Genomic DNA, 20,712 nt, shown 5'->3' on the forward strand with positions numbered 1-20,712 from the left:
ATTGAATTATAACATGAACCGCTGTGATCACACTAAGATTTTTTTTTAAGCGTGTATGTGTGTTTGTTTTTGTTTTTATATTAGATTTAATTACAGTGTGTATGGCATATGATTTAAGACACATGTATATGCGATAGTCCGTTCAGACGTTTTACTGAAAGCAGAAATAAATAAAAAATGTTTTAAGTGTTGGCACCAAAACATTTCGAGCATCTCCAAGATCTAAAGCGGGCCGCTTTTGATAAACAAAAAGGGTAATAATGTTTTAGGGATGTGTAGGAGGATGTTTAAATAGCTCAGCACTGAGCAGGTCTCGTGCTCGCAGCACAAAATAAAAGCTCCTGCTAGGTGTTTACCCAGAGGCACTGGCACAATTAGAGAGTAATTAGCAATTGATTTATTTATACAGAGGTGTGAATGGGGGAAAACACACTCAGGGGTAAAGCACTAATTAAAGCTTGAAAATATGGAAATGACAGCCGTGAACTTTAGAGTACGCTGATCTGTTTTGAGAGTTTTAGTGCTGGAGATTTTCCAAAGTGTTCCATGGCCGGCATGAGGAGGAGCAGGTATAATAAACAGCGCTCTTATATGTATATACTGAGAAAAAGGGAATGAAGTGACTCAGATTTAATTTCTTATCGCAGCATCATTTCACTGCTTGTACTAAATAGAATTTATAAAACGTTATGTACTGGGGACGTTCAAGTCAAACTGGGACTTCTGGTGAATGATGATGTGAAAGTGATTGACGTTTACAGAAGACTTCAATGTCGTTTCAGACATAAATCAGACAGGCAGTCTGAAAATGCCTCCGGCGTACTGAGAAAACTCTTGGGAAGCAGACTTGGGAAAGCACTTGGGAAACACTGGGATAAGTGCATTAGTGTGGCGGGGGATTATATAGAGAAATAAAGGAAGTTTTTACTATGTACAATCAGTCCTGGTTTGAGTTGAACGGCCCTCATAATTCTGTAATGTACTAACGAGAGGATGTTTGTGCTGTCAGGAGAAAATTCCTAGTAATATTTTGAGCACAATAGCCAAGCTATTTTTTAGTTGAAGCCTTGGATACAGAGTACATGATCATGGATACACGAAAACAATTTGTGTTAATGTACCCAAAGCCGATCTGAGTTAAGTAGATTCAGTGAGCTGGTTTCATTTTGGAAAAGGAAAATCATGTTAATTTACACAACATTATAATGGTCTAATAAAGTATTCTGATTAGGATCATTATTAAACCCGATTATTGTTCATTAAGTATCTGAGAATCAACGCACATCAGGGATCTAAAACGATAAAACTGAAGTTTCTACTCCAGTGATCCACACACACCTTCTGCTTATTTGTAAAGCGCTAACTATGTAAATACATCTGCTGATGCATCTGGACACATCTTCAGTAATGTCCCTGAAATCATTGGGTGTTTCGGGTTTTTCAACATCATACACCCTCAACCAGGTGACCCAGCGGAGGATGATCAGACCCCAGCTTGTGTCCAGATGGCTAACTAGCTACCACGGCTCCATGGTTGGATCTTGAGGCCGTCTCTGCCGCTTTGGTGGTACTACACTACATTGGGGATAGCTCTCCTCTTTCGTTCTCCAATGATGCCTAAACTACTTAGGGCTCGGGCAAAGGAATGGGCCGCAAAACCTCTGCATCCAACCTCCACTGGAAGGCACCTCGCTCTCCACCCAGCCTGCTGAAAGTCACTGAACAGTCCCGCATACCTGGATGGCTTCCTCTCAAAGGCTTCATCCAAGCGGTCTTCCCATGGGATTGTAAACTCCAACAGCACAACTTGCTTTGTAGCCTAAGACACAAGTACCATGTCTGGTCGAAGGGTGGTGACAGCAATGTGGCTGGGGAACTTCAGCTGTCGTTCAAGGTCCACCAAAAGCTGCTAATCTCCAGCTGATGTCAGGATCCCTGCCGGAGTTCTTTTGACTGAGGCTACCTGCTCCCCAGCTCTAACAAAGGCGATTGTTTTCTTGGAGGGACACACCTGTCCTGTGCTGATAACTTCTGCGATGGTCTTCAGGACTTGGTCATGTCTCCACTTGGTCATGTCTTTTCCACAGACGCTGTAGGAGTTTGGGACAGTACTTGTACACTTTGTATGAAGTGCCACTAGGTCCCTGAGCAGAACTCGCCGTTGCTTTGTGAACAACCTCTCTGACTTCCTTTAGCTGCAAATCTGATGTCAAACTGCACCCCTGGTTCTGGTGGATCTATGAGAGTGTTGCACTCTTCCAGCTCATGCTCTCTACAGGAGTCACTGTACATCTGTGTAAGATGATGGTAGATTCCTTCCTGAGAAGAGGCAAGTTTTCCGCTGCGCTTCTGCACCAGCAGCTCTTTAATGAACTTAAAAGGTTTGACAATAAAGCTTGCTCGTTTGCGTGTCCTCTCGCATCGTCGCCTCCTGTGCCACTCTGACCGGCAGAGAACCCTCATCTTCTTTCGGAGGACACACATCAACTGGGCAAGGCCAATGCATTCCTTCTCTCCTGTCTCCTCATACTGGGACTTCAGAGCTTTCATCTCCTTCCTGATGTCATGTATCTTCGCTGCTCTCTAATTTTTCGTGTAAGAAGTCCCGAAGCTTTGCTTCTCCTCCTCACCAAACTGTTCAGATGCAATGCTGACAATGATTATAGTCATAACTAGAAGTTTCCGGTCAGCCTCTCCCTTTGTTGTTACCTTCAGCATTTGGTCAACATCATCGTCAAACTGCTTCCACAATGACATTATGGTGGCTGCAGGCCATTTAATCCGCCTCCGATTTGACTTGATGTTTAAGGGATTAGTCGACAGCACTTGTAGGTTCCGGGCGTGTGGGGTGACTCTGGGCCAGGCTCCTCCTGTGTCTCACCAGGTTGGACACCTGTACCTTGTGTTGCTCCTGCTCTCAACAAACACTTCATCTTTGTTTGGTGGATTTTTTTAAGCCATGGATGTTCTTGCAGACTTTACCACATGTACACTGTTTGCTCGTTGTCATTTGTCCACTGCCTGTGTCCAGCCCACTACTGCGGATAGCTCTTCTCTTTTGCTCTCCGATGATGCCTAAACTACTTAGGGCTCAGGCTTAGTGTCTTTATATATGAAAGCAACTTTTTCTGTAAATAAAACCAAACAAATCGAGTGCAAATTGAGCTGAATTAAAAACCATGTGATTGATTTATGCATAAAGTTGAAGAATGTAATTTGTTTCAGTATCAGTAATTGTTATTGTAAGATATGTAACAGAAACATGCAAAAATTTTTTTTTACTTTATTGTCGTTTACTATTGTAATTAAGCTTGTAATCCTAAATCAGTTTAAAAGCAATGTAAATGCACTCACTGGCCACTTCATTAGGTACACATTGCATGTACTGGGTTTGTCCTCTCTTGGCTTTAGAAATGTCATAATTCTTTGTGGCATTGATGCAAGGTGCTGGAAACATTCTTTAGACATTTTGTTCCATATTGACATGAGAGCATAATGAGGTCACTCCAGGTTTGTCGGCTGCACGTCTTATGATGCGAATCTCCCATTCCACCACATCCTAAAGGTGCCCTATCGGATTGAGATCTAGTGACTGTGGAGTTCGTTTCAGTACAGTGACCTCAGTGTTATGATCGAGAAACTAGATTAGGATGATTTTTGCTTTGTGACATAGAGTGTTATCCTGTGCAAATAGAGGGATGAACAGGGTCAGCAACACTCAGTTAATTTAGGCTGTGGCATTTAGACCATGGGCAGTTGGTACTAAGGGCCAAAAAGTATGCTAAGAAACAGTACAGATAGTCCCTGACTCTCAAACATTTGATTTACGAGTTTCCGCAGATACGAACGGACTGTGATTGTTACTTCTGCGATTGAACCGGAAGTAGAGTTCAGTCCAATACAGTGGAAAACGGCTTCCAGAGACAAAATGGCATCCAGATTCCCCTTGGGATATAAAGGTGCACAGACAACACTGTTCAGAAAAGCGGACAGATTTAGCCAAGTGGATTGATATGCTTTACATTTTATATTCATGTCAGGCGTATAAAAACTCACTTTGTTGGACTTAAGAACAAATCCAACCTATGAACGCGCTCCTGGAACAGAACTCATTCCCACATCGGGGACTACCTGTATCTCCCCCAAATCAATACACCACCAGCAGCAGTCTAAACTGCTGTTGCAAGGCAAGACAGGTTTATGCTTTCATTTTGTTTTTGCTAAATTCTGACCCGAACATCCAAAGGATCCAAAGGATCAGACCGTGCCACCTGTTTTTTTTTTTTTTTGTTTGTTTTGTTTTTTCACTGATCTTCTGTTGTCTGATTTTTGTGAGTATTGCAACATAAGTATAAGCGTGTGTTATGTAAGGAAGCATTGTATTTAAATCCGAATCGACGAGCAGTGAGAGCCGCTGGGTGAAGCAAATTAATACAGAGATAAATGTCAAATATCTCGACCTTGCCTTGCCTTCCTTTTTTTCCCCTCTATTTGTACTGTATTTTAATTTGCTTTGCTGTCGAGTTTAATCCAGAAGGTATTGCTTCCTGCGCAGGCTTCATCCCATCATGCATTTTGTCTGTTCATCTTGCATTTCCTAACATTCATTAAGTTGGTGGTAATCACACAGATCTGCCAAAGTGTGTTAGAGCTGGGAGAAATGACCTTCTAAAATTCTGGAATTTAATCACGAAAAAGTGCAAAACATTTTAATTTATTATTATTATTATTATTATTATTATTATTACTTATTTTAAAAGAGCTGAGGGTGTTTTACAGACTTTCTTTTTTTTTTTTTGTACTTTTAAAGATTTAGGTAGTCACTGAACTGGAAGGTGTATATCTACACGCTGTGTCTCAGTGCCATGAGTCTGTTATTACAAACCTCTTCTCAGGCTCTTCAGGCTTTTAATTCTCTTTCATAAGTGGGAGGTGAAGCATCTCTGAAATTTTCCTTTATTCTTTTAGTAATGTTTTATATTTAACATGCTAAAAGTATGTCTCTGGAAAGAATGCTCAAATGGGGGCAGAAATTTATTCAACCAGAATAGTGTGCTTTACATTGTGTATTTGTGTCAAAGGTGTACAAGACTCATTTTGTCAGACTTAAGAACAAATCTGATTTACGAACATGCTCCTGAAATGGACCTTATTCATAGGTTGGGGACGACCTGTATTCATACTTTGTCAGGCAGCACAGCATCCTCTCTAGCAAAAGCAAAATATTTGCGATGGTTGCTTAGAATTATAAAGAAATCTGGGGGGAAAATAAATAAATAAATATATATATATAAAATTAGGATATTTATAAAATCATGATACTTGGAGAATCGCAAAAGAAATTGAAAACACAAAGCTTCCATGATATTGATCTCATGATAGAGATTTTCATGGCTAGTAAACATCGCATACAATTCAAGCACAGTGGTAGGTAGGGTAGGTACTCGTTTGAGTTAACCGTTTTTGATTTTTTTTTATACCCGAGGTTGATAGTTTTGCTGAATTCTCAGGCGCTATTTACGTAAAACAAACAACAAACGTAAACAAACATTGTTTTGTTTTGTTTAATACCGCTTTTGTCATTTCTACGTATGTGACGCTCTCTGCTCGAACAAAATGAACGTTTCACAAAGACCGAGCAAATGTTCTGAACTTGACTGTAATCAAGGGCTCATGTAACCCTTATAAACCAAACAGCAGTTTTCATCCGCCAGCGCAGGGATTTAGTACCGATGCTGTTGTTGCCCTTAGCGACGGATTTAAGGAGCCAGGAAACCGCATCCAGCTCCAAACATCTCTCTGGTGTGGAATCTTTATCGGACACTGATTCATGCTTCCTAATCTGAGTCACTGCCTTGTACAAATGTAAATTGTTTTGTAAGAATGTTTTACAGAGGCTTATGCTTTCTTTCTCTGTGTGTGTGTGTGACAGATTCGTGATGGGAAGCGTGTGATGGAATGCTTGAAGAAGGCCCTGAAGATCGCCAACCAGTGTATGGACCCGTCTCTGCAAGTGCAGCTCTTTATCGAGATCCTCAACCGTTATGTGTGTTTCTATGAGCGGGAAAACGACGCGGTATGCTTTACTCTTTCTTTATTGGTGTTTTTATTTTTCCATTCTCTATCAGTTATATTCAACATCCGCTAAACGCTCTTAACATGCACAGGAATATTCTGCATTTATTTCTATTTCTGTCCTGCTTTATGTTTAACCCTCACTGACCCTGAACTTCACACCACACTACATACATCACAAGACAAAACCACAACTTGCACTTCTTCTGCCCTTTTGATCTTTTCTTTTGCTACAAAAAAAAAAAAAAACACGAGTGAGTCTTCGACCCGGTCTTTAGTCTCCTCTCTCTGTTCTTCCCTGAAGCCTCGGTGTGTTTCTAAATAATCTGACACGATCTCCAGATAATAAGATTCTTATCAGTTCTTTAATGAGTTTAATAATTCTTTAGATGTGTTGAAGATTATCATGTGTTTTCTCCAAACCATGTGACTCCTCCCAACAGCATCTTTTCAAACTGCTTACACCGTTGTGGGGGGCATAACACACTCGGAGGACAGCGCAATCCGCTCCCCTTACACTTTCGTGAGCTCACAGATGCCAATGATTGGCTGTAGAGCCGTGATTAATGTGAGAGTGCTAAGTGCCTCCCACCCAACACCATCGACACAGTTTGGCCAATCAGCTCTCTCCAGGCTTCCGGCTGCAAGAGGTTACAGCATCACCCGGGAATCAAACCAGCGATCTCTGAATGGTTTACCGCTGGACCTCTCTGCTCATTACCCTGTTGTGTGCGCGGCCTAATATCGAGCTTGAACTGCCGTGACTCATCCACAAGACCTCTGAAAGTATGTGTGTGTGTACTGTCTGTATGCGTATACACATCATACACATGTTGAGATCTTGAGAATTTAGAAGACAGAGTTAACCCCTCAACCTCTTCATGTTCCTCACACCGTTTCTGCAATGTGTCAGGGCACGTTGTCCTTGTAGCACATTATCCCTGACCACTCTGCACAGCTCCATACGCAACAAACTGCGATGCGCTGTGTGTTCTGACTCCTTTATATCAGAACCAGCGTTTACTTCATCGATTTGAGTTTCAGATAGTCTTCTCTTGGATCAGAATACACGAGCCAGCCTTCACTCTCCATGTGCGTCTGTAAGCCTTGGTGACGACTGCAGACACTCCAACAGATGTGTTGCTATGGTGACAGGTTTGTTTAATGTTTTACTGTGTGAAAGGAGTCCCCAGTGTCAGCACTTTGTAAAAAGTCTGACGTGAAGTTCAAGTTGTTGAGGTTCAGCGTCATCTTTACAAAAGAGGGGGAAAAAAACAAGTGTGGTGTGGGAGTAACTGTTCACTGCACTGCTGTAAAGTAATGAAGAACAGGAACGGACTTTTTACTGACATTAAAGCAAATAAAAACTAATGTAATCTAGGAAAATAATCAACTAAAGAGAGGGAGGAGTAACTCTACACCTTTATCCCAGCAAATTATGAGGTTTTTTTAATGGCAGAACAGTGCGACAGAACTGCTAGCTAGTGAACAGCGCCCCCCTAAGGTTAATACACGGTTTTTAGAATCCGAATTTAGATATTAAATAATAATAATAATAATAATAAAAATAGTAATAAAAAGCCTAGATTGTCTTGTGTAACCTATCTAAAGCTAACGTAACTTCAGGTGAGACTCTGCGATTGTGGTGTTTTTGTAAAGCGAATCCAAGTCACATTTTAGGTTTTTGTTTTTTCGTACTCGAGGCTGATCCTTGCACTACGTGCAGGAGGTGCTTTATGTTCTTTCTCGTCTCATCACGAGGACACCTGAGTGAGTGAGTGAGTGTGTGTGTGTGTTTGTGTGTGTGTGCGCGCACGCGTTGGTGCACTTTACTTCCTTTCATGACAGCGGCATTTCAGAGCGACACGCTGCCTCCCGGAGAACATCCTGCTCACCACACACACACAAAACCCATCACACACACACACAACCCATCACACACAAACACACACACACAACCCATCACACAGCACTGATTAGAAGAGAGAAATCCTCTCTCGTTCTCTTCCTGCCCCATCTCGCCCTCGATCGCCTACACTCCGGGTGTGCCCAGCTGCGGCCTGCTTCTCATTACTGACTCTTATCTCAGCGGCCGCTCGGGCACACAGTCGGACACACAGTCGGACACCTCTCTCCTGCTGTAATTTACCAGGAGACCCCACACACACACACGCACACAAACACAGACGGAGCTTTCATCCCCTTGTATTTCTGACCATCAGTATTTTTCAGACATGACCCACATTAAGGCTTTTTAAGCCCTCTGTTTCTCTCCGGTGAAAAGAGGAGCTGAAGAGCAGATAGGTGTTCGCGTCCATCTTCCTTTCGCTCTTTCGCTCTCTTCTTCCTTTTCCGCTCCCACCAGCTGGGTTTGTATACCATTGTGTATTAATAACTCTTTCTTTATGTCCTTTTCTTTCTGCTCTCCGATTGGTCTGAATGTGTCGATTGACTCTGAGAGAAGTGCAGCTGCAGATCACAAACAGAGCCGCACATCTGGAGGGGTGTGTGGGGACGGAGTGGTGCAAAAGGAAGGAAACACTTACGGATGTGGCGTTAGTAGAAAAATGATCAACTTAAGGATGACTTGAGTAACTCTAATTGATCAGACCGGAGTTGATTGTTTTCCTCTAACAGCACTACACAGAATAGTTTAATCCTTACTATCCTTCTGTCAGTCTGATGTGTTTCTAATGTGGTTGTGGGTTCGTGTGCGCGTTTCCCTCACAGGTGACTGTTCAGGTCCTGAACCAGCTGATCCAGAAGATCCGCGAGGACCTGCCCAACCTGGAGGCGAGTGAGGAGACGGAGCAGATCAACAAACACTTCCACAACACACTGGAACACCTCCGCCTGCAGAGGGAGTCACCCGAGTCAGAGGGCCCCGCCTACGAGGGGCTGGTCCTGTAGTGGCCACGCCCCTGCCCCCACCCACCCAACACGCACCTACCTACATCCATCTGTGTACACACCCTTATAGACATGCAGTGTGTGCGCGCGTGCGAGTTCACACCTGAACATCTGCTCCAGTGTAATAGAAAAACTAATCCAGCCACCATCAGCTTTGTTCTTCTTATTACATTTCTTTAGCTTCTTTCTTTCCCTTTTTTTACTTTTCTTCTCTTTCATCTTACTTTTTTTTCTTTTGGTTTAGTTTTTTTTCTCTTTTATTTCTTTCCTTTCTATAAATAAAGTGAAATTCTAAGAAAAAATTATATTTAAATAACATCCTTTTTTTTTTACAAGGAAAATACATTTTCAAAACTTTTTTTTTCTTTATTTTTTTCTCTTTATATCAATTTTTTTCGTTGTTTTTTTTTCCTCAAATTTTTCCCTCTATTACTTTTATATTTGTCTCTTTTTTTCTCCTTGCGCCTCGTGTCTCGTTACGATGTGCGAGTTCTTCCTGCAGCCTTGCGCTTAAAGAGAAATCAAGCTGCGCGTTCTTCCTCACGTTCCTCTGTTGTCTGTGTCCTTCACTCCTTTTTTTTTTCCTCTCTCTCCCTCTCTTTTTCTTTCTATTAATTTGTGTGGTGATGTCATCAGTGTACGCTGGAGTAAAGTGTGTAGAGATGAGTTGGTTTGTGTTTGTCACATGCTGGTGCGCTGGCTCTCCCACAGAGCGGAGGCAGACGTGAGCGTGCATGGATCAAAGCCGTGTGTGTGTGGCCTCCAGCTCTGTGCTTCATGTTCCTTTATGTATTTTTTAACTCATTATGTTTCTCTGTTCGCTCGGCGTATACTGTGTCCTTATGATCTAACTGTAAATCAGCTAAAAACAGAATATCATTGATTTCATGACATTTACGCAAATAAACAAAACCTTAACCCTGAGTTTACGTCGTTCATTCTTCACAGTGTCCACGACACCGAAAACTATTTCCATGGACAGTCTGGGTTGTTGGCCAAACTATGTAATTAGCCAAAGTGGGCAGAGTTTCTGTCAAACAACAAGCCCAGGATGAAGAACATGAGCTGCGACTGAAAGCCAGGCTCACAACACCTGATCCTCGAGAGATAATCTTTATTTACCTTGTGTTTGTTTTTCTTATTGAGGTGGTGTTTATGTGGTAATGATTTAAGGAGTCTCCAGTGTGAGCGCTTTGGAACCTCAGAGGTAAATATGTAACATCCTCAGGACAAAGAAGTTTACGTTTCTCCGGTATTTAAATCTGCTTTAACCACATTTCATTTATTTTTACTGGAATTTAATTAAAAAAGTCATGACATAGGATTTGATATTAATGTAAGATCTCTGTCTGATCACTGCCAAGTTGCTGCAATACAGGAGCATTAAACCACTTTAAGGTGTGCTGTTGGAGAAAAATAATCAACTTCAGGTAGCAGCTCTGTTTTATTATACCACCACGTTGATGAATTTACTCAGATTTGTGTGGTGGTGTTTTTTTTTTTTTTTCCTTCTTTTTTTCCTCTCTGGAAGAGGGGGGAGGGCTGACCTCTTATTTTTTAATTGAACATTTTCCTCCTTTTAAATATGGATAATGTCTTATCAGTTAATGTGGATTTAATCTTAATTATTTCAGTGTGTTTGAAAGGTTAATGAGGTTGTGTATCTGTTTGTTGCTGGCACTGTTGGATACACCGGCATTTAAAAAATTTAACTGTGTGCGTGTGCACACGCGTGTGTGTGGGCGTGTGTGGGCAGGGCTAGCTCAGTCAGGTCCTGATCAGGAGGTTTCTGGTTTAAGCCCCGATGCTGCCAGGACTTTTGTCTACTAAAATGCAGACAGAACATTGTTCCCCCCCCTTATCTTAATTATTTTTTGTTGTAGATTTCTTTTTCTAGATCTGGATTCTGATTGCACATCTGATCTTGGTTAGTTTTCCGTAACTACTGTTCAAAAGTATTGCCCCCCACCCTCATTTTACTTAATATCGAATGTAATTCAATGAAAGAAATGGAAACAACTGTTTTATTGTGACACAATGCAAAGTGCCTGAAGATACAGTTTTAACAGACTGCTTGTTTATGTCCCAGCCCCAGCAGCGACCTCATTTCCCCTCTCGTCTGTTCCAACCACTTAGCATTCAGCATCACCAGTATACTAATCACCTGGTCATCTGTCATCATCTGCATCGGTTTCTCACTGGTCCATGCCTCAAGTTAGGTGATTTCATGTTTAAATGCTTTCTAGGTTACTGTGTGGCTTAAAAACAACAACAACAAAAAAACATTCCGCTGAGAATAAACAAAACAAACTTCTTCAGAAAGCCTGGAGAATTACTCCTCAAGAAGAAGAAGAAAAAGTTTGGCTGTTTTAGGAGCAAAATATAAAGAACTGAAGGGGAGTCAAGACTTTCGCTTTACCCCTGACTGTTAATGTGCTGACACTGGAGACTCCTTCCTTAAAGGTTACATACATTACACACATTTCTTTTTACAGAAAATGTAAACAATTACACACAGTCTAATCCGTCTCTGTGGGGTGTCGTCATGTCTCCCTGTGAACGAGAATCGTCACTATAGAAACACCACCATGTGCGTTAATATAAAGCTGTGATCTGAAGCTGCAGTGTTGTTACTGTGTCCCAGTTAACTCTAAACAGCACACCGGGTTTCACACTGAAGAAACCTAAACCTTTCTCAAGTCCCGTGAGAGTTTATTTCCTCCTATTCCTAGAGGAATACGTGTCCTCTGTCAAACAAGGTGCTGCATGTGGTCTTGTCGTAAACGTCTCCATGCACAGGGGAAACACTTTATGGTGACTCTCATGTCCAGTTCTAACTGGTCTCCCACTTCTCCTGTTTACAAACCAAAAGGGGTAAACGGCATGTCGGCTCACATTTGTTGTAATAGATCGGAGAGAGAGTGTGTGTGTGCGCCATACCTCCCAGCTTGAGAGCATCACCAATTTTCCAACCTTGGACTCCCAGCTGTGACATCATCAGGATTGGATCGCAGCCTGGTGGGCTGGATGGATGCTTTTCCTTTTGTATGTTTATATCATACTTGGTTTCTATGATTATGTTTAGTTTTTAAGGATGCCTTTGACAAAACAAAGACCTGGGGTGTACCAGGAGATAGACGGATAGATTTGGGATCACTTGTAAATTTCTTTGTTTTTTGTTTAGTAATTTATTTTCTACATTATTCCACAATGATACTGGGGATTTCAAAAATATAAAATAATACATATGGAATTAGGTAATTATGTAACAACGTTAGTCAGTTGTTAATTCAAGACACAAAGGTCTCACTTTCTGAAACAGTTCTTGCAAGAACAGTATTGTGTCGAGTGTTTTTGTAAAACCCATCAAGCTCCATGATGAAACTGTCTCTCATGAAGACCTTCCCAAAACTGAGCTCTGCTGCAGAGGAGAAGTTCATTTAAAGTCACCAGCCTCAGAAATCACCAATTAACAACCAGCACCTCAGATTAGAGCCGTTATGAAGCTTTACAGAGCAGAAGTAGCAGATAAACTCAATATCTCAATATCAACTGTTCAGAGGAGATTATTGTGTATTTGGGATAAATGTATTGTTTTATAATGTAGAAAGAACAAAAAACAGAAAAAGCCCATGGAATTTGAAAGTGTTCCCAAACTTTTGAGTGTTAGTTTACCTGCATACATGTTTATAGACAGATACTATAGAGCAACAGATGATGCAGTGACGTGCATTACAGCAAATGTGTTAACGAGTTCATTGAGTGGGAGAAACAATTCCGCATGTGTTTACAATTAAACATCAATCATGTAGAAAATGTTACATTTTGCTTTAAAATCTTAATTTCTGTATGAGTGTATGTACCCCGCCTTGTGTCCAGAGTCCCCTGGGATTGACTTCATGACCCTGTACAGGATAAGCGCCATGGAGTGTGTGTGTGCGTGTACGCGTTCATTTCTCTGATGTATAAAGTCTTTAAGGACACTCTGGACAAATCGGGCCTGTGTGACCTTAAAAGGTGTGAGTCATAGTGTTCTCGGCATGCACGCCGTGGTTGTCGGTTGCCATGGAAACAACCAGACTTTTCAGTGCAGAGGAGACGACACCTTGATCACGAGGGAAGGATCGACGAAAACGGCTGCTGTTTAGCTACAAGGTTTTTTCTGGATCTTGATTTTACAGTTTGCTGCAACTCGACCAGCAGAAATAATGAGCCGGTTCTCGATCTGAGACGTAAAATCAACACTAATATAGGGTTCCGAAATGGCGTGACACGAAAGGGAAAATTGACCAATTTCTCGTTGTACAGTAAGCATCGATAACTTTTAGTGATCTGACTGGAAAATCGCAATGGAGCGTGATGCACCTTTCTTTCCTTTTCTTCTTAAAATAGAAATAATAGCCCTAAGGGTCAGTCAAACCAACCTGGACATTTTCTCTCGACTGTTTCTATGTCTGTTTTTTTTTTTCAGAGCAGTTTTCATTTTCTGAGCATGAACAATTTTCCTCTATTTTGAGCAAAGAAACCTACACAACGTCAAAACTGTTGGTTAAAGTGGGCGGAACTTTAGTTCTATCCACTGGGATTTGATTGGCTTGTGAAGAAAAATGCTTTCGAAGAAAATTAGTAAAGTGTGTGAGAGAGAGAAGAAAGAAAGAGTGAAACATGATCTTGTTTTTGATTCGTACATATTTTTGTCCTGCATGTGATTTTACTGCTTTTTTTTCCAAAAGAAATTTAATAAAATACTCCATACAATTTTACAAAAAGTAATTCTTTAATCAGTCAGAAGAGAGGAAATACATTTCCTTTCATTTTCATTCGACAATCGACGTTCAAAAACGTGAGTGAAAAAAAACACCCGAGCAGAGTGAAAAAGTTTCATCTTTTAATACAAAATAAACACGACATTTATAACGTTTCGCTTCCACAGATGTTCTTTTTTATCACAAATAACAAAAAAGGTCAAACGTTAAGATAATAATAGGATATTACTTGATAATAGCGATGAATCTAAATGATACACAAATATATTTTATATTGTTTGCTTCATTTCCTCGTGAATAGCTTGAGAATCGTTTTATTTGGAATAATTTCTTTTTCTTCTTTTTTCACATTATAAAATAGATTGAGAATTTTTGCACCCAAGAAAATTGAACTGAATTGTAGCGTAAGATAATCTAAAGGCTTATTTTATTTCATTATTGTTTTTGGCCCTTTCACATTTTCATCTTTAGCGCAGACTGTAGGATTGTTAGTGCTCTCCTGTGATGGTGTCAAGCTCTCCTGTGTGATGTCACAAAAGCTGGCACAAAAGTGCTGATTAATTAGTCGTAACGTCACACACACCACGCTGAAGCATCTCCTCAAAAACAACATGACGGATGGATACACGAAACTACAGCTTTTACACCAATCCAACACTGATAGAGATTACTAAAACATCCTGACACGAATACACAGCTCACAGATGCCAGTCCTGTGTGTCTGTGTGTGTTTGTTAATATTTCTGGTCCATGTACTGCGGCTGGATCTTTATTTTACTTGGACATAAGAGTTTACTGAACGCCCTTCTGAAGCTGGTGTGGCAGAGCGGATAGAGCACAGGATTGATCGATGAGTTAATCCACAGAAGCCAGAAGGAGATCTCGTATAGGTAGTGCTGGACGCACTGGCCGTGACACGCGGCCCGGATGATCATCAGGAGTGTGTACGGGGCCCAGCACAAGCCAAACACGCACACGATCACGGCCAGAGACTTGGCCACCTTTTTGTCCCTGGAGAGGCGAAAGCGGCTGGCGAGGCTTGACGAAACGTCCGCCTGGTTCCTGTGTGAAATGCACGAATGTCTGGCGCAGTTAAAACCCGTCTCGTTCACCATGTCCCCCACCTGCAGAGGCGGAAGATCCGGAATCGTGCTCATCCTCCTCTTCGCTGTCCGTCCCGCGTTCTCGGATTCGGTCCCTGACACGGTAGCACTGGACAATCGACAACACCGAGCCCTGGAGTTCGAGTTCTCGACGACGCTGCTCTCCTCAGCCGGCCTCACGAAAAACACGCGTTGAACGTCAGGCGCGCAGAACGGCTTGGCTTCTCCGGTTCTCCCGTTCCTGAGGTGCGCGCAGGTGGAACGCTCTTCTCTGAGAACGCACCGATTTCGGATGTTGATGTAGATACTGAGGTTGAAGTAGGTGACACTTATAAAAGGAGTGAAGAACTCGACAGTGGAGGCGGTCATCAGGAAGTACCAGTTGAAGTAGAACTCGGCGTAGCATTCGCCGTGAGGGACCACGCTCTTCCCGGCGATGTGCTCCCAGCTGATGATGGCCGGCCCATACAGCAGGAAAGCGGCCAACCAGACGCACAGCATCTTCAGCACCGACTCGCGGGTCACGCCTTTTTGGCAGCGGTAGCTCACCTGGAAACGGTAAAACATCATTCATTGTAAACCATTACCGCCATAAAGGCTTCAGTTCTTTATTGATGAAACGTTAGAAGTTTCCTCTGGTGGGACAATAATCATTAAGAGTGTAAAAATGTACACTAAATAGAATATTTCCAGACATTTTTATTTATAAAATAAGCCCAAAGAATAACCTTTTTCTTTTTAAGTGTCCTAAAGCTATGCTTCCCAGAGTAGGTTCCAGGGACCTCTAGGGGCTCTTAATGGAATTACATGCAATTCATTGCTGTTGCTAATATCAGAAAGTGTTTATATGAGTGTTTAAAATCCACAATAAGTGCTAATTCCTCCAATAAATGTATAAAAAAAAATGCTGTGTATTTGATTATATTTTTCTTAAAATATATCTAAGCTGTTTATGAGGGTTTTTTTTTAAAGTATTTTACTCTGGAAGAGATCTCTAGATACTATTGTCCTAAAAATCCTTATGATCGATGCATCTTGAACCAGTGTGTGTGTGTTTTTATGAATACATATTTAGTTTTGTTTTTAATCAATTGCAACAACAATAAGAAAAGAGTTCCCTATTATTCATTTGTAGCTTTTTTTTTTTTTGCTCCATGTTTTTTGCACAGCTTTTCAGAAGCAGGAACGAACTGGACTTACGGCTCTGGTGACGGAGAGGAATCTGTCAAAGCTGATGAGGACGATGTTAAAGACGGACGCCGTACACAGCATGTAGTCCACCACCAGCCACAGCTTACACAGACCTCTGCCCAGCCTCCACTCCCCGGTCAGCACATAGGGAATATACACCGGGATACAGAACCCACCTACAGGTACAGTGCAGGGGGGCACAAACATATGCATTTTAACACATCATCACCATCCTAGGAATAATATGATTCTACCTCCAAATCAAGGAAAGGCTTTAAGGTAAACCAGGAATAACAATTTTCATGTTGCATTAGACGATTTTAAGGTATAATATCCACAATGCTGTAAATTACGGCATAATTAACACTTCTAACAGTATTATCAGGATTTTAAATAAAAAAACAGTTTTATTCTTTAAAGATTAAATGAAAATATTATGACAAACTATTAACTTCTATTTTTTAAAAACTGCAAAGTAATTTTACTGGCACTTTAACAGATCTAATTAGCATAATTCACAAAAATTTATGTGTGTGTGTGTGTGTGTGTGTGTGTGAATCTTGTAGTAAATTTTTTATATTGTAGTGAATTCATTCATTAGAGGTAAAACTATTTAAACTATATAGAAACATTAGAACATTTACTTTTAATAGATTCATTTATTATATTCAGAAATAAGTTAATGGTTTAGCTCTAACAGAATATTCTTTACATTTTTAATGTATTTTCAGCTTTTATCTGTAATATTTTATTGCCCCGCTGTTCGGTTCCCCTGCGCGCGCCCGTGGTTAAACCGGGATCATGCGCAGGAATCCAACGTAGGATTTTTTTTCTCTAAATTTATAAGTTCCTCCAGTGTGTGAGAGAGATTTATTTTATTAGGATTATATTTTACTTTCACTCACCAACCAGAAAGTCCGCTATGGCCAGGTTTAGGAAGAAGAAGTTGCCCTGGGTGCGCAAACTTTTCTCCACCACGAACGCCAGGATGACGAGCGCGTTCCCGAGCACAGTGGCGAACACCAGGAGCGTCATGAGCGCGGTCACGAGCACCGCGGCGCTCTGGGAAAACTGGCCGTAGGACTGCGCGCGCCGCCGGTGCTCCAGCGCGTCCCCGGTGCCGTTGGCTCTGTCCGGCGCGGACCAGTTGGAGAGCAGCAGCGCGAGCGGCGCGTCGGCGGACACGGGCGTGGGGAGCCCGAAACTGTGCCCCACGGCGAACAGCGAGGACTGCATGCTGCACGGGGACAGGCAGAGGCAGAGGTAGAGAGAGGCAGAGGAGGCAGAGGCATGGGCGAGGCACCGGCACCTGTGTGTGGACGCGCGCCGGAGTCACTGAGGTTCAGGCGCAGCGCGCGGTGCTTTATGCGGCGGACGCAGGGCTGCGCTCATTGGCTGCGGCTCCTCCTGCTCGGGATGGGCTTAGGGACATTAACCCTCTCTCTCTCTCTCTCTCTCCCTTTCTCTGGTCACCCGGGAGACACTGCGCATGCGTACACCCGACGCGCACAGAACGAAAAACCACCCAAACACACCGCCTCCCACATGCCCCTGTGTAGGTGTGCGCGTGTGTGTGTGTGCGCGCGCGCATGGTGGAGTAAGCCTTGTATCCACCATCAACCTGACCTCACTTACAAACCTCCACTGAAGATGAATCAACCAATAACCTGCACTCACTGTCCACTTTAATAGGAACAACTGAAGATGCCTAATCAGCCAATCAAACACCACTGTGACATTAACCTTGGCATGGATCTTATACTGGTTTAAGTATTTCAGAACCTTTTGATCTCATAAGAGTCTGTATCACACACACACAAACACACACACACACACACACACACACACACACACACACTTTTTAATGGTGTGGAAAAAATCATTGTGTTTGTGGAATGTCTGTACACTGAAACACCTTGCTAATAAGAGAGAGTTCTAGGAACAACAACCATCTGCTTGAAGCTGCCGGGAAGGAAACAGTATAGTGTCTCAAATAATCACTCTTCACAATCGTGGTGAGCAGAAAAGCATCTCAGAACATCTAAATGTGAGATGGACGAGCTACGACAGAAGATGACCTCGTCAGGAATCTGAAGCTGTAGATTGATGGGTGCAGACTCACCCAAACTGGACAGAAATCTTAATGATCATTTAAGAGGATGGTGTAATGAAGGACTGTTTAAAAGTGTCCTAATTGTTCATTTTACTCGTTGTCTTTTTAAATCCATACATCGATCTGAGTTATCGATCTGAGAACCGTTTCACCTCCGGATGAGACTGTGACTTCCAGACCAGTTTGAATGAATAGATTTAGAGTAAAGAAAATGTATTATCTTGAACTCATTGTCCCATTGTTTTGGACAGACTTTTCCTTTTTTCAAATATTTAATGCGGGGAAGAGAATCAGCTCTTGGCAATCATTCACCATCAGGGTTCATTTGTATTCACATCGACTTTTCTGTTAAAAACAATTCCACAGTGTGACGTTGGTGCTAATTTCTAGAACAGTTTCTAAAAATGCTCAAGTGACTGACACTGATTAGATTCATTATAAAATTAAATTACAGTATCAGTCTAAGAGAGACCTTTTGGCCAGTTTATAATTGGCCATTTGTGTGGATTTAATTAATTCACAATTATGCAAAGGCTGTCTCTCATTACTATGCTGATAATGGCTGCAGCTTTTTCACATCCTACACGATTTCTATTTTATGTAACCCAGATTCAATGTAGGTGAAGTGCAACTAAAAAGATTTAAAATCACTGGAACTGGGTTAAGAGCTTTACTAAAACCTGTAAAGATGGTGCTGAACCATCAACTTTGTGAAAGAAATGTGATCGGGGAAAAATTATGAATGGAGAGGAGAACACTTAAACGCGAGTTATATGATTAAAAAAATCTAATGCAGAAATCAAAAATATTTTAATAGTGAAAGTAAGAAAATTTCCATACACACACACACATGTGATGAGAACTCACAGGATTGGGACTAAACAGCTGTGTGTCCATCAGAAAACCACCAGTTAGTGAGACTCTTCAGAAAAAAGCGATGCTCCCATCATGCATAGTGTCCACTGTACAAGCCTCTGGAGACAGTGTTATGATCTGGGGTTGATCAGTTACTCAGGTCTAGACTCAGTAACGTTATGGGACAATAAAATGAAGTCAGCTGACCACCTGAATGTACTGAATCACCAGAGGATCACATCTATAATGTTCTTTTCTGATGTTACGGCCATATTCCAGGACTCACAGTGTGAAAAAGCGGCTCTGGGAGAATGAGGAATGTGTGTGTGTAATCAAAGCTAAAGGTGACTGAATAAAATCTTATAGTGACGTTTTTGATCCAAAATGAGCATTTTCATTGTCATATCCACATACAGTTTATTCTCTCCTACAGGATGACATCAATTTCTTTTGATTCATTTTAGTTTATGAACAAATCTTTGAACTGAACATGTAAGATTAAAAAAATCCTTAGAAAATGTGGAGATCTTATCTCATGAAGATCATCTTGGGGACGGATTGTCTGGTCTAATGAGGCGGCTCATGTCAAGCTGCAGATCGTCCACTTCGATGCTTTTCTGCGTTGTTTAGACATAACGATTTTCGAGTCAAGTTAGTACAACACAAAGCACAAGTGGTGTTTTAATCCTTTAATCCTTGAGATTAACAGTTCCTTGATGCATGATTGCAGTTAAGTTGAGCAGACCACGCCAGCTTATCCCAGATTTACGATGCACAGTAGATTTGTACACAATTCATCGCTCTCACTATGAGAGAATGGAAAAAGTTAGTGGAAATAAAATATAAGTTTTGGGGTTGTTGTTTTTTTGTTTGTTTTTTTAGATCAAGGAACAAGGCAGAGCATTTGTTAAGCATGGATTATATCTGCCCCTTATTGCAAAAACTGCTGACAGGTAAAACATTTCTTTAAACACTAGACTAGTGCTCATCTGTCATACTTTTGAATAGCAAAAATGTTCACATTATTTAAAATTGTTAACAACAACTTTGTGACAGACTGTGTGACAGTGTGCATTCTCCACATCTGATAATACACATAGAAGATCTCCTAACTGTATTATAAAACAGTTGATATAAAAACCTCTGATTATAAAATGTACATTGTATTCTATAGGATGATCCAGAAATCAGCTCGCTCGCTTTAAATGCAAACATTGTTTAAAGTGATCATTTTTACCTCTGTCCATTAGGTTTCTTTACATTTCACCAATAACATGACATTACAAAGGAAAACCTACGAGGAAAAAAGGTTCTTCAGGAGAACACATGCTGAAACGCAAAAAGATAAGGGTATGATCTTAAATGTCACAAACGCTGGACATACTGTACGTACAGTACTTGCCAGTTCCAATTGGCTACTTCAACTCTCTTTACTGCCACTAGATGTCGCCAAATCCCTTTAAATAATTTAGTTTTTGTTATCTAAAGCTAACAAGGTGATGAGACTGATGAGATGACGTGCCTGCTCATTGCATTAATATTTGATGTACATACTCCTCACTAGTGCATTCGCAGTTTTCCTGCTTGTTTGGCGTGATCCTATTGGTGGATATTTATTATATTGTTAGCTGTAAATGCTACACATTTTGGCTACTAAAATGTATATGTTCTACTTAGACAGGCCACGCCCAGTAGCAGT

At 41.4% G+C, this 20,712-nt stretch overlaps 2 protein-coding genes across 2 annotated transcripts in view; one reads left to right on the forward strand and one right to left on the reverse strand.

Annotated features, from left to right (window-relative positions):
* vps35 (VPS35 retromer complex component) overlaps nt 1-9,909 on the forward strand; it is a 41,706-nt gene extending 31,797 nt beyond the window's left edge. The window contains exons 16-17 of the mRNA XM_053492924.1: nt 5,933-6,076; nt 8,806-9,909. Of these exons, the coding sequence (XP_053348899.1) occupies nt 5,933-6,076; nt 8,806-8,985 (324 nt within the window). The 3' untranslated portion in view covers nt 8,986-9,909. The remainder of the gene's footprint in view (nt 1-5,932; nt 6,077-8,805) is intronic.
* Nucleotides 9,910-13,813: 3,904 nt separating this feature from the next.
* Nucleotides 13,814-17,336, reverse strand: hrh3 (histamine receptor H3). The gene is made up of 3 exons (XM_053493019.1): nt 16,951-17,336; nt 16,055-16,221; nt 13,814-15,403 (listed from the first exon to the last, which is right to left on the reverse strand). Exons 1-3 carry the CDS (start codon nt 17,279-17,281, stop codon nt 14,486-14,488), a joined length of 1,416 nt encoding a protein of 471 aa, XP_053348994.1. The 5' UTR covers nt 17,282-17,336; the 3' UTR covers nt 13,814-14,485.
* Nucleotides 17,337-20,712: the final 3,376 nt, after the last annotated feature.

The sequence above is a fragment of the Clarias gariepinus genome, chromosome 3 (assembly GCF_024256425.1).
Source record: "Clarias gariepinus isolate MV-2021 ecotype Netherlands chromosome 3, CGAR_prim_01v2, whole genome shotgun sequence".
Classification (NCBI taxonomy): Eukaryota; Metazoa; Chordata; class Actinopteri; order Siluriformes; family Clariidae; genus Clarias; species Clarias gariepinus.

Coding starts and splice junctions, on each gene's coding strand:
- hrh3 (XM_053493019.1), bottom strand. CDS start 17,281: ATGCAGTCCTCGCTGTTCGCCGTGGGGCACAGTTTCGGGCTCCCCACG. Junction 16,222..16,950: donor CATAGCGGACTTTCTGGTTG/GTGAGTGAAAGT, acceptor CTGTACCTGTAG/GTGGGTTCTGTATCCCGGTG. Junction 15,404..16,054: donor TCCTCTCCGTCACCAGAGCC/GTAAGTCCAGTT, acceptor TACCGTTTCCAG/GTGAGCTACCGCTGCCAAAA.